The sequence below is a fragment of the Coregonus lavaretus genome (genome assembly GCF_964263955.1).
Source record: "Coregonus lavaretus genome assembly, chromosome: 1".
In the NCBI taxonomy this organism is placed as follows: domain Eukaryota; kingdom Metazoa; phylum Chordata; class Actinopteri; order Salmoniformes; family Salmonidae; genus Coregonus; species Coregonus lavaretus.
The window spans coordinates 24,090,263-24,103,027 of NC_139988.1; the positions used below are offsets into that span (position 1 = coordinate 24,090,263).

Below are 12,765 nucleotides of genomic sequence, written 5' to 3' on the forward strand. Positions count from 1 at the left end.
TATCTAGGTGGCTAGGTGGCTAACATTAGCTAGCTGGCTAAAGTTAGCTAGGCTAGGGGTTAGGGTTAGGGGTAGGGGCTAGGATTAAGGTTAGGGTTAAGTTTAGGAGTTAGGTTAAAGGGTTAAGGTTAGGGTTAGGGTTAGGGGAAGGGTTAGCTAACATGCTAAGTAGTTGCAAAGTAGCTAAAAAGTAGTAAGTACTTGAAAAGTTGCTAATAAGCTAAAATGCTAAAGTTGTCCCTGATGAGATTCGAACTCGAAACCTCCCAACCACCTTACTTTCGTTTTTGCTGTAAGTAACCATCTATCTAATGTAACCATACCAAACGTCTCCCGGATTTACAATTACTATGTTACGTCTAGTCTATGAGACCAGGCTGGTTGCTCCGCTATTAAGTTTTCTAAAGCCTCTAGGGGACTAGCATGGTTCTGGTAAACTGCTTCTGTCCGACATTTTTGCTTATAAATCGATTTGTGGACACCGTATATAGAAATGCCTTGCATTCAGTGATAGCCCTAGTTTTCATAGACTCGGGAGTATTGCCGCGTTCACGTGCTAGTCGGAACTAGGAAACTCGGAAATGTCCAAGTTGCTAACTGGTTGCCGCGTTCAACCAGTTAGCAAGTTGGAAATTTCTGAGTTCCGACTAGCTTGTGAACGCGGTAATAATCTCTTCTGCCTGTGTGACTCAGGCTGTGAAATATGACGCCACTTAAAGCTGGGATGTTCCACCTACCATTTCATTCGCTCTTCCAACTGTCCATTAACTCCTGACTGAACACTATTGCAAATTCCAGTGCATTCAAGTCAACTCAGGAAAAAAATTGTCATCCAACTCGGTATTCCATGTCGAAAATTCTGGCATCTTTCTAGAGCTCCGACTTCCCCACCTGAAGATCACCAATGTCATGATTTTACCTCGTTTTTTTCCGAGTTCCTATTTGTCTTGAAAGATGTAAAATAATTGTAAAATATGTAAAATAATTCATAGATTTTAAACAAAAAACACTTTGTTTGTCATAGACAGACAAGATTAATATGAGATGAAAGGCCATTTCCGAAACGAGTTTAGGAAGCCAAGCTACAGCCATGTCTGATGTTCAGACATGTTTTTTTCCGAGTTCCTATTTGTCTTGAAAGCACGAGTCATGGCCCATGGGTAACTGCATATGTGGAGTGTCTGAAAGTGGGCATGGCAAAATAAGTGGGAGGATCAATGTAAGTGGGTGTATGGAAACCTAACAGCTACTGTAATTGGACATATTGGTTGCCACTCAAGACTGTTTTGCGTGGCTGCTTGCTGCTTCCTTGTGTGATTTCAGCTAAGCCTAACCCTAACCCTTTTCCTAACCTTAACCTAAATTTTCATAACCTGCTTGGTTAGTTATCCTAACCTAGTCTCCATAGGCAGACATGTTGCCTCCCACAATGTATTTGCCTAGGGTCGGAATTACGAGACTACTCCTAACCTGCCACATGAATTATCCTGACCGGCTACGTTAATTCTCCTAAGCTGCTACGTTAGTTCTCCTAACCAGCCATGTTAATTCTCCTCACCTGCCACATTAATTCTCCTAACCTGCCACATGAATTATCCTAACCTGCCACGTTAACTCTCCTAACCTGCCAAGTGAATTATCCTAACCTGCTAAGTTAGTTCTCGTAACCTCCCACGTTAACTATCCTAACCTGCCTAACCGGCTTGGCTAAAAGGAAGCAGCAAGCTTCACAAAACGGTCTTGAGTGGCAACCAATCTGCCCAATTAGCTGTTATGTTTCCATACACCCACTTATGTTGATCCTGCTACTCATTTCTCAACGCACACTTTCAAACACACACCATGTATGCAGTTACCCATACTTGAAGCACATGCCTGCAATCCTTAAATCCTAGCGCAGCAGGGGAGAGTAGTTTTGTCGCACTAGCATAATCAGAGATCGATTTATAGCCAACTATATCAAACTAATGTAAAATAATTCATAGATTTTAAACAAAAAACACTTTGTTTGTCATAGACAGACAATATTAATATGAGATGAAAGGCCATTTCCGAAACGAGTTTAGGAAGCCAAGCTACAGCCATGTCTGATGTTCAGAAGGGCAAAAGTTTCGATCAAGAGAAGGCTTTAGAAAATATGCAAATGTTCTCTAACGAATACATACGAATATGTATTTTACAGTTATAAGGAAGGTGAAATCTTATAGCTCTTATTTTTTCATTTTTTATTGTACTATATTTAGAAAGCATATGTTATTTCAAGGCAGTTTTGTTGAATACCAAATACATCATATAAAATATTTAAAATTTTAATATTTCTATCATATTTGTATTGTGTACTTGAGCTTGTGTCTTTAAAAGTGACTACACCTCAGCAATTTATAACTACAATTTATAACATTTTAATCTTTCTTGGTGTATGCAGCAGTACTAGTTATTGTTTATTGCCCTTTCATGATGGTGTGGTACATCATGGTACATACATGTGGTCCTGTATGGCTCAGTTGGTAGAATATGTTGCTTGCAACGTGAGAATTGTGGTTTGATTCCCGGGACCACCCTTATGTAAAAATGTATGCACGTATGACTGTAAGTCACTTTGGATAAAAGCATCTACTAAATGTCATATACAGTATTATATATTATGCAGGGGCGGTGTGTTCATTAGGGCGATATGGGCGACGCACTGCCAAACGGGAAAAGGAAGGGATTTTTTTTCTAATCAATTATATCACGGCAACAGTAGTTTTCAGTGTTCTAATCTAGATGTCTGATCTGCCACTAAATGTCCAATCAGGCTAAAGTCGTGCTTCAAATGGCCCCGCCCGTTTTGGGGCGATTTCAGTCAGGTTGAAAATCGCCCCAGAAGTCTCTCAGACTCTCATGTAAAATCGTATTTTTTTCAAATATCAGAGCTTTCAATACAATCTCTATGGGTTCCGGGAGGGCTTGCACTTACGCACTTTCGTCATACGTAACATAACCATGAACATAACTAAGAAAAGAGCGGGTAGCAGCGTCAATCAATTCACGTACTACTGTGAAGATGGCTAGCGTTCAGTGCAACTCGATTGTCTCTTTGAAAGAAGTTCATTTTTGTCGGCGAACAAATCAAGATAAATTGGCAACGAAACAATTAGGACCTCCCAGACCAAATTTAATAATTCAACAGGTTTCGACTAAAGGGGGAAAGTCCTACACCCGAGGATTTTCCAAAAATTGGTACGAACGGAAATCCTGGCTAGCAGGCTGCGATGTAGCTAATGCAGTCTTCTGCTACCTCTGCTTACTCTTTCACCCTGAAGGCGGCACGGCAGACAGCACCGCTTGGACAGCGACTGGTGTAACGGACATGCACCATCTTTCAGAAAAGATTAAGAAACATGAGCTGTCAAAGACCCACATGGATAGCTGTTTGAGATTGTCTGCTTTGGGGAGAGTGAACATTGCCACTCAACTGGATGAGGGATACAGGCAAGCTGTCCGCCGCCACAACAATGAGGTTAGCAAGAACCGCCACATCCTCAGCCGGCTAATCCAGTGTGTGAAGTTTTGCGGAGTGTTTGAGTTAGCTTTGCGAGGCAAAGATGAAACTGAGGGCTCCACCAACCCTGGTATTTTTCTTGGACTTGTCAACTTTGTGGCACAATTAGATGAGGTGTTTGATGACCATCTTAAAAATGCTAAAGTTTTCAAGGGCACATCAAAGACCATTCAAAACGAGCTACTGGAGTGTATGCTAGCGGTCATGAGGGAACATATTGTGGAGGAGGTGAAGTCGGCGAACTTCGTAGCTATCCAAGCTGACGAGACCACGGACGTTTCTACACAGACACAGCTGGTGCTTGTGCTGAGGTACATAGATAGCAAGAAGATTTTATTTTTTTCCTGGGGCTTTTTCACAAAATCATGCCCCACGTCGACATTCTGTACCAGAAGCTACAGAAGAAGGACATCGATGCTGTCTTCATCAAACGTGCCCTCGACAGCTTCACAAGCAGTGTGCAGGCCATAAGGTAAGATTAAACAATATCATTCGATCTTTCTCAAAGCAGAGCTTTATTTGAAAATGTATGCATGAAAGGAGACATCATCATATTTACAAATCTATACAATTGGCCAGAATATGGTTGTTCATTTTTACAAAGCCATACAGATAGCTGTGTTTACCTTTTCTAGAAATTATTTTCAAATTCTGTTTTCAGGCAAAATGTCTATCACTGTTCATTTTCACAAATCTATACAAGAGGGCAGAATATGGAAGTCTATAAAAATGTCTTATTACCAATAACTTGCATCAATGTTTTCAGTAGCCTCTATCAAAAGCTCCTGCTTGCTTGTTGTGAATTATGCTCAGGTGCACATATTTCCAATTCAACCATGAGGCCTTTTTGAAGCAAGTAATGTGTATATCAGTATTGACTTATATGCTGCCCCTGTCTTCATGTTGTTGCTGGACATATCTTTTTTAAAATGTGTGTAGGTCACCTAAATCATCAAAAAAATTGCCCCCCCCCCGAGAATTATTTCAGGAGCCGCCACTGATATTATGATAAATAATTACTTTTGGGATTACATAGATTACATTTTAGATTACATTTTAGCTTACATCTAACAAGGCTAATCATGCCTTTTGTTAATGTTATCACTACAAAGTTCACATGTTTTGGTAGTTAGATCAATATTTCTACATTAAGAAATGTTGCAAATGTACCTGTTAAGCCACGTAGTTGAAGAGGATGTGTTTGTTAGGCCTGCTATCCTCAGGTAGGGGGTTAAATAACCGAAACAGAGCTTTGTTCGGGAGTGCTTATTATCCTGGGATATTGGAAAGTCCCAGGGGAGGAATGTGTACCCCGGTATATCTTATCTTATGCCATTATTGAAGCCATTGATTATTGATGTGTTAATATTGGTATGTACCCATTCTCCAACATGCCACCCCCTTCTCAAAATCCATAAAAATTAAATAGGAAATGTATGATCCACCATTATTGTTAGCCTATCTAGACTAATCAGACCTTAATAGAGCTGCAGCTACAGCTTTGATTAGGCTAGACTTCACTGAACTCATGGGATGCATCCCAAAGGCACACTGTTCCCTATATACAGTGAGGGAAAAAAGTTTTTGATCCCCTGCTGATTTTGTACGTTTGCCCACTGACAAAGAAATGATCAGTCTATAATTTTAATGGTAGGTTTATTTGAACAGTGAGAGACAGAATAACAACAAAAAAATCCAGAAAAACGCATGTCAAAAATGTTATACATTGATTTGCATTTTAATGAGGGAAATAAGTATTTGACCCCCTCTCAATCAGAAAGATTTCTGGCTCCCAGGTGTCTTTTATACAGGTAACGAGCTGAGATTAGGAGCACACTCTTAAAGGGAGTGCTCCTAATCTCAGTTTGTTACCTGTATAAAAGACACCTGTCCACAGAAGCAATCAATCAATCAGATTCCAAACTCTCCACCATGGCCAAGACCAAAGAGCTCTCCAAGGATGTCAGGGACAAGATTGTAGACCTACACAAGGCTGGAATGGGCTACAAGACCATCGCCAAGCAGCTTGGTGAGAAGGTGACAACAGTGGAGTTGCAATGATCATGAGAACGGTGAGGAATCAGCCCAGAACTACACGGGAGGATCTTGTCAATGATCTCAAGGCAGCTGGGACCATAGTCACCAAGAAAACAATTGGTAACACACTACGCCGTGAAGGACTGAAATCCTGCAGCGCCCGCAAGGTCCCCCTGCTCAAGAAAGCACATATACATGCCCGTCTGAGGTTTGCCAATGAACATCTGAATGATTCAGAGGAGAACTGGGCGTAAGTGTTGTGGATGAGACCAAAATGGAGCTCTTTGGCATCAACTCAACTCGCTGTGTTTGGAGGAGGAGGAATGCTGCCTATGACCCCAAGAACACCATCCCCACCGTCAAACATGGAGGTGGAAACATTATGCTTTGGGGGTGTTTTTCTACTAAGGGGACAGGACAACTTCACCGCATCAAAGGGATGATGGACGGGGCCATGTACCGTCAAATCTTGGGTGAGAACCTCCTTCCCTCAGCCAGGGCATTGAAAATGGGTCGTGGATGGGTATTCCAGCATGACAATGACCCAAAACACACGGCCAAGGCAAAAAAGGAGTGGCTCAAGAAGAAGCACATTAAGGTCCTGGAGTGGCCTAGCCAGTCTCCAGACCTTAATCCCATAGAAAATCTGTGGAGGGAGCTGAAGGTTCGAGTTGCCAAACGTCAGCCTCGAAACCTTAATGACTTGGAGAAGATCTGCAAAGAGGAGTGGGTCAAAATCCCTCCTGAGATGTGTGCAAACCTGGTGGCCAACTACAAGCAACGTCTGACCTCTGTGATTGCCAACAAGGGTTATGCCACCAAGTACTAAGTCATGTTTTGCAGAGGGGTCAAATACTTATTTCCCTCATTAAAATGCAAATCAATTCATAACATTTTTGACATGCGTTTATCTGGATTATTTTGTTGTTATTCTGTCTCTCACTGTTCAAATAAACCTACCATTCAAATGATAGACTGATCATTTCTTTGTCAGTGGGCAAACGTACAAAATCAGCAGGCGATCAAATACCTTTTTCCCTCACTGTAGTGCACTACTTTTGACCAGGGCCCATAGGGAATAGGGTACCATTTAGAACGTAACTCATGCAGTAACTCAGACACTACAGTAGCTCTGTCTCTCCCTCCGTTCGATGTGACTGACTGAAGGTGTCTGTATTGATTAGTGCTGAGGACATGACAGATAACTTTTGAGTATGCTAATTAAGGACCTTGGGACCTGCCAGGCATGAGTAGAGCATCACTGGGACCTGCCAGGCATGAGTAGCAGATTAATCAATGGCAGGCTAATTAGTGAAACCTGGTAATGAGATGAGTCATAGGCTACAGATGACCGGGAATAAAATCAGCTTGAAAAATAATGGAGAGTGATTGCAGAGAGAAAGAGAGACAGAGAGAGAGAGAGATCAAACATTGCTTTTGGTGCAACACTGTGTGGGAGCCTACCACCGAGGGAGAGTACTACATTTATATCTCTCTTTCTCTCATCCCCCCTGACTGCCATTTTCTTTTCAGTTTGATTGACAGACATTTTTATTTACACAGGTTTAGTTTCACATTAATAATCTTGCATTTAATACACCATTAATACACATACCTCATTGTGACTCTGAAGAGAATGACAGTATGTCAGTGTGTCTGGTTGAAATCTGGGTACTACTAATCTCTGTGTCCTAGTTATATTTTCTTCAAAGGGACTGATACTGTTTGATTTGTAGCTCACAGATCGACGTCATGGCTCACTCATTATATGGCCCATACACTATGTCCCCCATTTTATGTGAGGGATGCCACACGTATGCAGGCACGCACACACACGTATACAACCAGACTACACACACAGATAATGGCCACATCTCCTTTTCATCAGCTACTCTACTACTGGCACAGTGTCACTGACAGACTCATTAAAAAATATATATAAATATACTTTATTTAACCAGGTAGGCCAGTTGAGAACAAGTTCTCATTTACAACTGCGACCTGGCCAAGATAAAGCAAAGCAGTGCAATAAAAAAACGACAACAACACAGAGTTACACATGGGATAAACATCTATATACCGTGTGTGCAAATGTAGTAAGTTATGGAGGTAAGGCAATAAATAGGCCATAGTGCAAAATAATTACAATTTAGTATTAACACTGGAGTGATAGATGTGCAGAAGATGATGTGCAAATAGAGATACTGGCGTTCTAATTAGCAAAATAAATAACAATATGGGGATGAGGTAGTTGGGTGGGCTAATTACAGATGGGCTGTGTACAGGTGCAGTGATCGGTAAGCTGCTCTGACAAATGATGCTTAAAGTTAGTGAGGGAGATAAGAGTCTCCAGCTTCAGAGATTTTTGCAGTTTGTTCCAGTCATTAGCAGCAGAGAACTGGAAGGAATGGCGGCCAAAGGAGGTGTTGGCTTTAGGGATGACCAGTGAGATATACCTGCTGGAGCGCATACTATGGGTGGGTGTTGCTATGGTGACCAATGAGCTAAGATAAGGTGGGGATTTGCCTAGCAGAGATTTATAGATGACCTGGAGCCAGTGGGTTTGGCGACGAATATGTAGTGAGGGCCAGCCAACGAGAGCATACAGGTCACAATGGTGGGTAGTAAATGGGGCTTTGATGACAAAACGGATGGCACTGTGATAGACTACATCCAATTTGCTGAGTAGAGTGTTGGAGGCTATTTTGTAAATGACATCGCCGAAGTCAAGGATCGGTAGGATAGTCAGTTTTACGAGGGCATGTTTGGCAGCATGAGTGAAGGAGGCTTTGTTGCGAAATAGGAAGCCGATTCTAGATTTATCTTTGGATTGGAGATGCTTAATGTGAGTCTGGAAGGAGAGTTTATGGTCTAACCAGACACCTAGGTATTTGTAGTTGTCCACATATACTAAGTCAGACCCGCTGAGAGTAGTGATTCTAGTCGGGCGGGCGGGTGCAAGCAGCGTTCGATTGAAGAGCATGCATTTAGTTTTACTAGCGTTTAAGAGCAGTTGGAGGCTACGGAAGGAGTGTTGTATGGCATTGAAGCTCGTTTGGAGGTTTGTTAACACAGTGTCCAATGAAGGGCCATATTTATTCAAAATGGTGTCGTCTGCATAGAGGTGGATCTGAGAGTCACCAGCAGCAAGAGCGACATCATTGATATACACAGAGAATAGAGTCGGCCCAATAATTGAACCCTGTGGCACCCCCATAGAGACTGCCAGAGGTCCAGACAACAGGCCCTCCGATTTGACACATTGAACTCTATCTGAGAAGTAGTTGGTGAACCAGGCGAGGCAGTCATTTGAGAAACCAAGGCTATTTAGTCTGCCAATAAGAATGCAGTGATTGACAGAGTCGAAAGCCTTGGCCAGGTCGATGAAGACGGCTGCGCAGTACTGTCTTTTATCGATCGTGGTTATAATATCGTTTAGGACCTTGAGCGTGGCTGAGGTGCACCCATGACCAGCTCGGAAACCAGATTGCATAGCGGAGAAGGTATGGTGGGATTCGAAATGGTCGGTGATCTGTTTGTTAACTTGGCTTTCAAATACTTTCGAAAGGCAGGGCAGGATGGATATAGGTCTGTAACAGTTTGGATCTAGAGTGTCACCCCCTTTGAAGAGGGGATCTCAGATGATACGAAAGAGAGGTTGAACAGGCTATTAATAGGGGTTGCTACAAATTCGGAGGTTAGTTTTAGAAAGAAAGGGTCCAGATTGTCTAGCCCAGCTGATTTGTAGGGGTCCAGATTTTGCAGCTCTTTCAGAACATCAGCTATCTGAATTTGGGTGAAGGAGAAGCGGGGTAGTGGTAGCCAGGTGGAAAGCATGGCCAGCCGTAGCAAAATGCTTGTTGAAATTCTCGATTATCGTAGATTTATCGGTGGTGACAGTGTTTCCTAGCCTCAGTGCAGTGGGCAGCTGGGAGGAGGTGCTCTTATTCTCCATGGACTTTACAGTGTCCCAAAACTTTTTGGAGTTAGTGTTACAGGATGCACATTTCTGTTTGAAAAAGCTAGCCTTTGGTTTCCTAACTGATTGTGTATATTGTTTCCTGACTTCCCTGAAAAATTGCATATCGCGGGGGCTGTTCGATGCTAATGCAGTATGCCACAGGATGTTTTTGTGCTGGTCAAGGGCAGTCAAGTCTGGGGTGAACCAGGGGCTATATCTGTTCTTAGTTCAGAATTTTTTTAATGGGGCATGCTTATTTAAGATGGAGAGGAAAGCACTTTTAAAGAACAACCAGGCGTCCTACACTGACGGAATGAGGTCAATATCCATCCAGGATACCCGGGCCAGGTCCATTAGAAAGGCCTGCTCACTGAAGTGTTTTATGGAGCGTTTGACAGTGATGAGGGGTGGTCGTTTGACCGCGGACCCGTTACGGACGCAGGCAATGAGGCAGTGATCACTGAGATCCTGGTTGAAGACAGCAGAGGTGTATTTAGAGGGTAAATTAGTCAGGATGATATCTATGAGGGTGCCCATGTTTACGGATTTAGGGTTGTACCTGGTAGGTTCCTTGATAATTTGTGTGAGATTGAGGGCATCTAGTTTAGATTGTAGGACGGCCGGGGTGTTAAGCATATCCCAGTTTAGGTCACCAAGCAGTACGAACTCTGAGGATAGATGGGGGGCAATCAATTCACATATGGTGTCCAGGGCACAGCTGGGGGCTGAGGGGGGTCTGTAGCAAGTGGCAACAGTGATATACTTATTTCTGGAGAGGTGGATTTTTAGAAGTAGAAGCTCAAACTGTTTGGGCACAGACCTGGATAGTATGATAGAGCTCTGCAGGCTATCTCTACAGTAGATTGCAACTCCGCCCCCTTTGGCAGTTCTATCTAGACGGAAAATGTTGTAGTTGGGGATGGAAATTTCAGAGTTTTTGGTGGCCTTCCTAAGCCAGGATTCATTGGCTGGACAGCTTGGGTGAACCCATTACAGAGATATATTGTATGAAAATGTATGCGCTCACTAAAAAAAACTGTAAGTCGCTCTGGATAAGAGCGTCTGCTAAATGACTAAAATGTAAATGTAAAAAGAAATAAAGGCACTGAAATAAAGGTCATGGCAACGCTGTGACTGACTGATAGCTAGCTGCACACAACGTTTCCCCACAGGAACGTAAGGTGGTGTCCCAAATGACACCCTATACACTACTTAGTACACTACTTTCAAAAGGTAGGGCACTATATTGGAAATAGGGTGCCATTTGGGATGCACATTAAATCTACCCAACAGAAGGAGATTGATACAGAATGGTAATGAAGAGGATGTTCTGTAACGTCATAAAACATTATTTTGCTGCAACGAAACGGACGGATAGCTATATTAAATTAACTTATTTCTCTAGTTGAATCATTTAAACAGGAAATCTCAAATACAAAAAAATTTAAACATTTCTATTTCCCAATAAACTATACTGTACACAATCTTTATATATAGACATTAATATACATTCATTTAAAGAGGTACATTCATTGCAAAACGTGGCAAATTACGTGGTAAGACACAGTAGTGATCAGACCTGCGACAAATACATTACGTCAAATACTTTAAAATATTAGAAAGTATTTGAGGGTCACCTGATTTAGCTTGGAGTTTACACTTTTGGGACTATTCTATTGGTTCAATTGAGCCAGGCTATACTAAATCAAGCGCAGCTCACATATTTGAAAGTATGACATATTGTATTTGACCCAGGTCAGGTAGTGATATGTGATTTGTGATATGAACGTCATCCAAATGATTTATCAGTCCATAAACCTCTGCATATCTAAGAGCATACCAAACATACATGTAATATCAAACATACAGAGGAATGCAAAGATGACAAACTTACAGCAGTCTTGTCGCAGGGTGATGTCATTATGTGAAACCTTCAACTATGAATTCATACCAGTTAGAGGTGCACACACGCACACGCAAATTAATTCATCACAATTTATTACTGACATGGCAGTAAGAAGAAGCACCGTTAAAAAATATGTCCTCATCTTTAAAATACTGCTAAGCCAACTGAAGTGGAAAGCAGAGATCAGTCAATCACTATGAATGAAAAGCTGGGCCAAAATGGCATCCTGTTCCCTACACTATTCACAATGTAGGGAATATGGTGCCATTTGGTACACATCCAAAGTCTGATTCCGTCATTCTGATGAGACATCTCACTGCTACAGTTGGTTATCAGGGTCCACGGTTAACCAGTGTGCAGAACTCTCTGAACTTGAAAGCGTGAAAACACCACCCTCCCTCCCTCCACACAGTGAAAAACAGAGTAAACATCCTCAGAGACATGGGGGCTGGGAAAAAACGGAGAGGAAAAAGTAAAGGAGGAGGTTATATTTCCAAACGAGAGAGAAGAAATAGGAACCCTCAACCCTTTCCACCACCTCTTCACTTCAGTGAAATCTAGCGTCTTGCCGAAGCACGTGGCAGGTTGATCGGTTTGGACCTTACAAATGTTCAACCTTTCCATCCATCCATCCTTTCATGTGTGTCTGTGTCTCTGTCCCATTCATCCCTCTTCCTCCCCCAGACCTCACAAGGTGCCCTGTTCAGAGCAGAAGAACCCTCCCTCCTTCTTCTTCCTCCTCTTCAGCCTGTGGTCCCTCCAGCACACTGCTGCCATCAGCAGCATGACCATCCCCACCACCAGCAGCACCATGGACACCACCTTGGTCTGGTGCAGGTCTGGCGTGTTATACATAAAGGTGACCCCTGTCCCCGCCACCCCGATCACCAGGGAAATCACCCCAAACGGGAACACACAGCGGTACCAGGACTTCTCCGTGCCGCCTGTGGCCTGGGCTAGTCGTTCTAGTGTGGAGAGAGAGTCTGGGGATAGGACCAGGTCCCCTCTATGGGGGGACTCCAGAGGTATGCTGCTGCCACAGTCCAGGTCTGGGTGATTAACAGGGGCCGGGGGCTGGCGCCCCGAGGAGCAGCCCATCTCAGAGCTGCGGTCCTAGGGAGAGGAGAAGAGTGAGGGGGGTTTCTTCTGGTGATTCTCTTCGTGGTTCTCTTCTTCCTGCTACTACAGGGGCTGCTGCTTCCTCTGTTGTTGTCGTCTGGAGACAGCGTGTGCCTGGAGGGTGAAAGACAGAGAGAAGAGATCAGGAGGGAGACACTGAGATATATGGAGAAAGAAAGAGAGGCAGAAGGGAGACAG

At 43.0% G+C, this 12,765-nt stretch overlaps 1 protein-coding gene across 1 annotated transcript; it reads right to left on the reverse strand.

Moving 5' to 3' along the window:
• Window positions 1-12,135: 12,135 nt before the first annotated feature.
• Window positions 12,136-12,546, reverse strand: LOC311130353 (transmembrane protein 100-like; the record flags this gene model as incomplete). Its single annotated transcript, XM_084163077.1, has 1 exon — window positions 12,136-12,546. One exon carries the CDS (start codon window positions 12,544-12,546, stop codon window positions 12,136-12,138), a length of 411 nt encoding a protein of 136 aa, XP_084019203.1.
• Window positions 12,547-12,765: the final 219 nt, after the last annotated feature.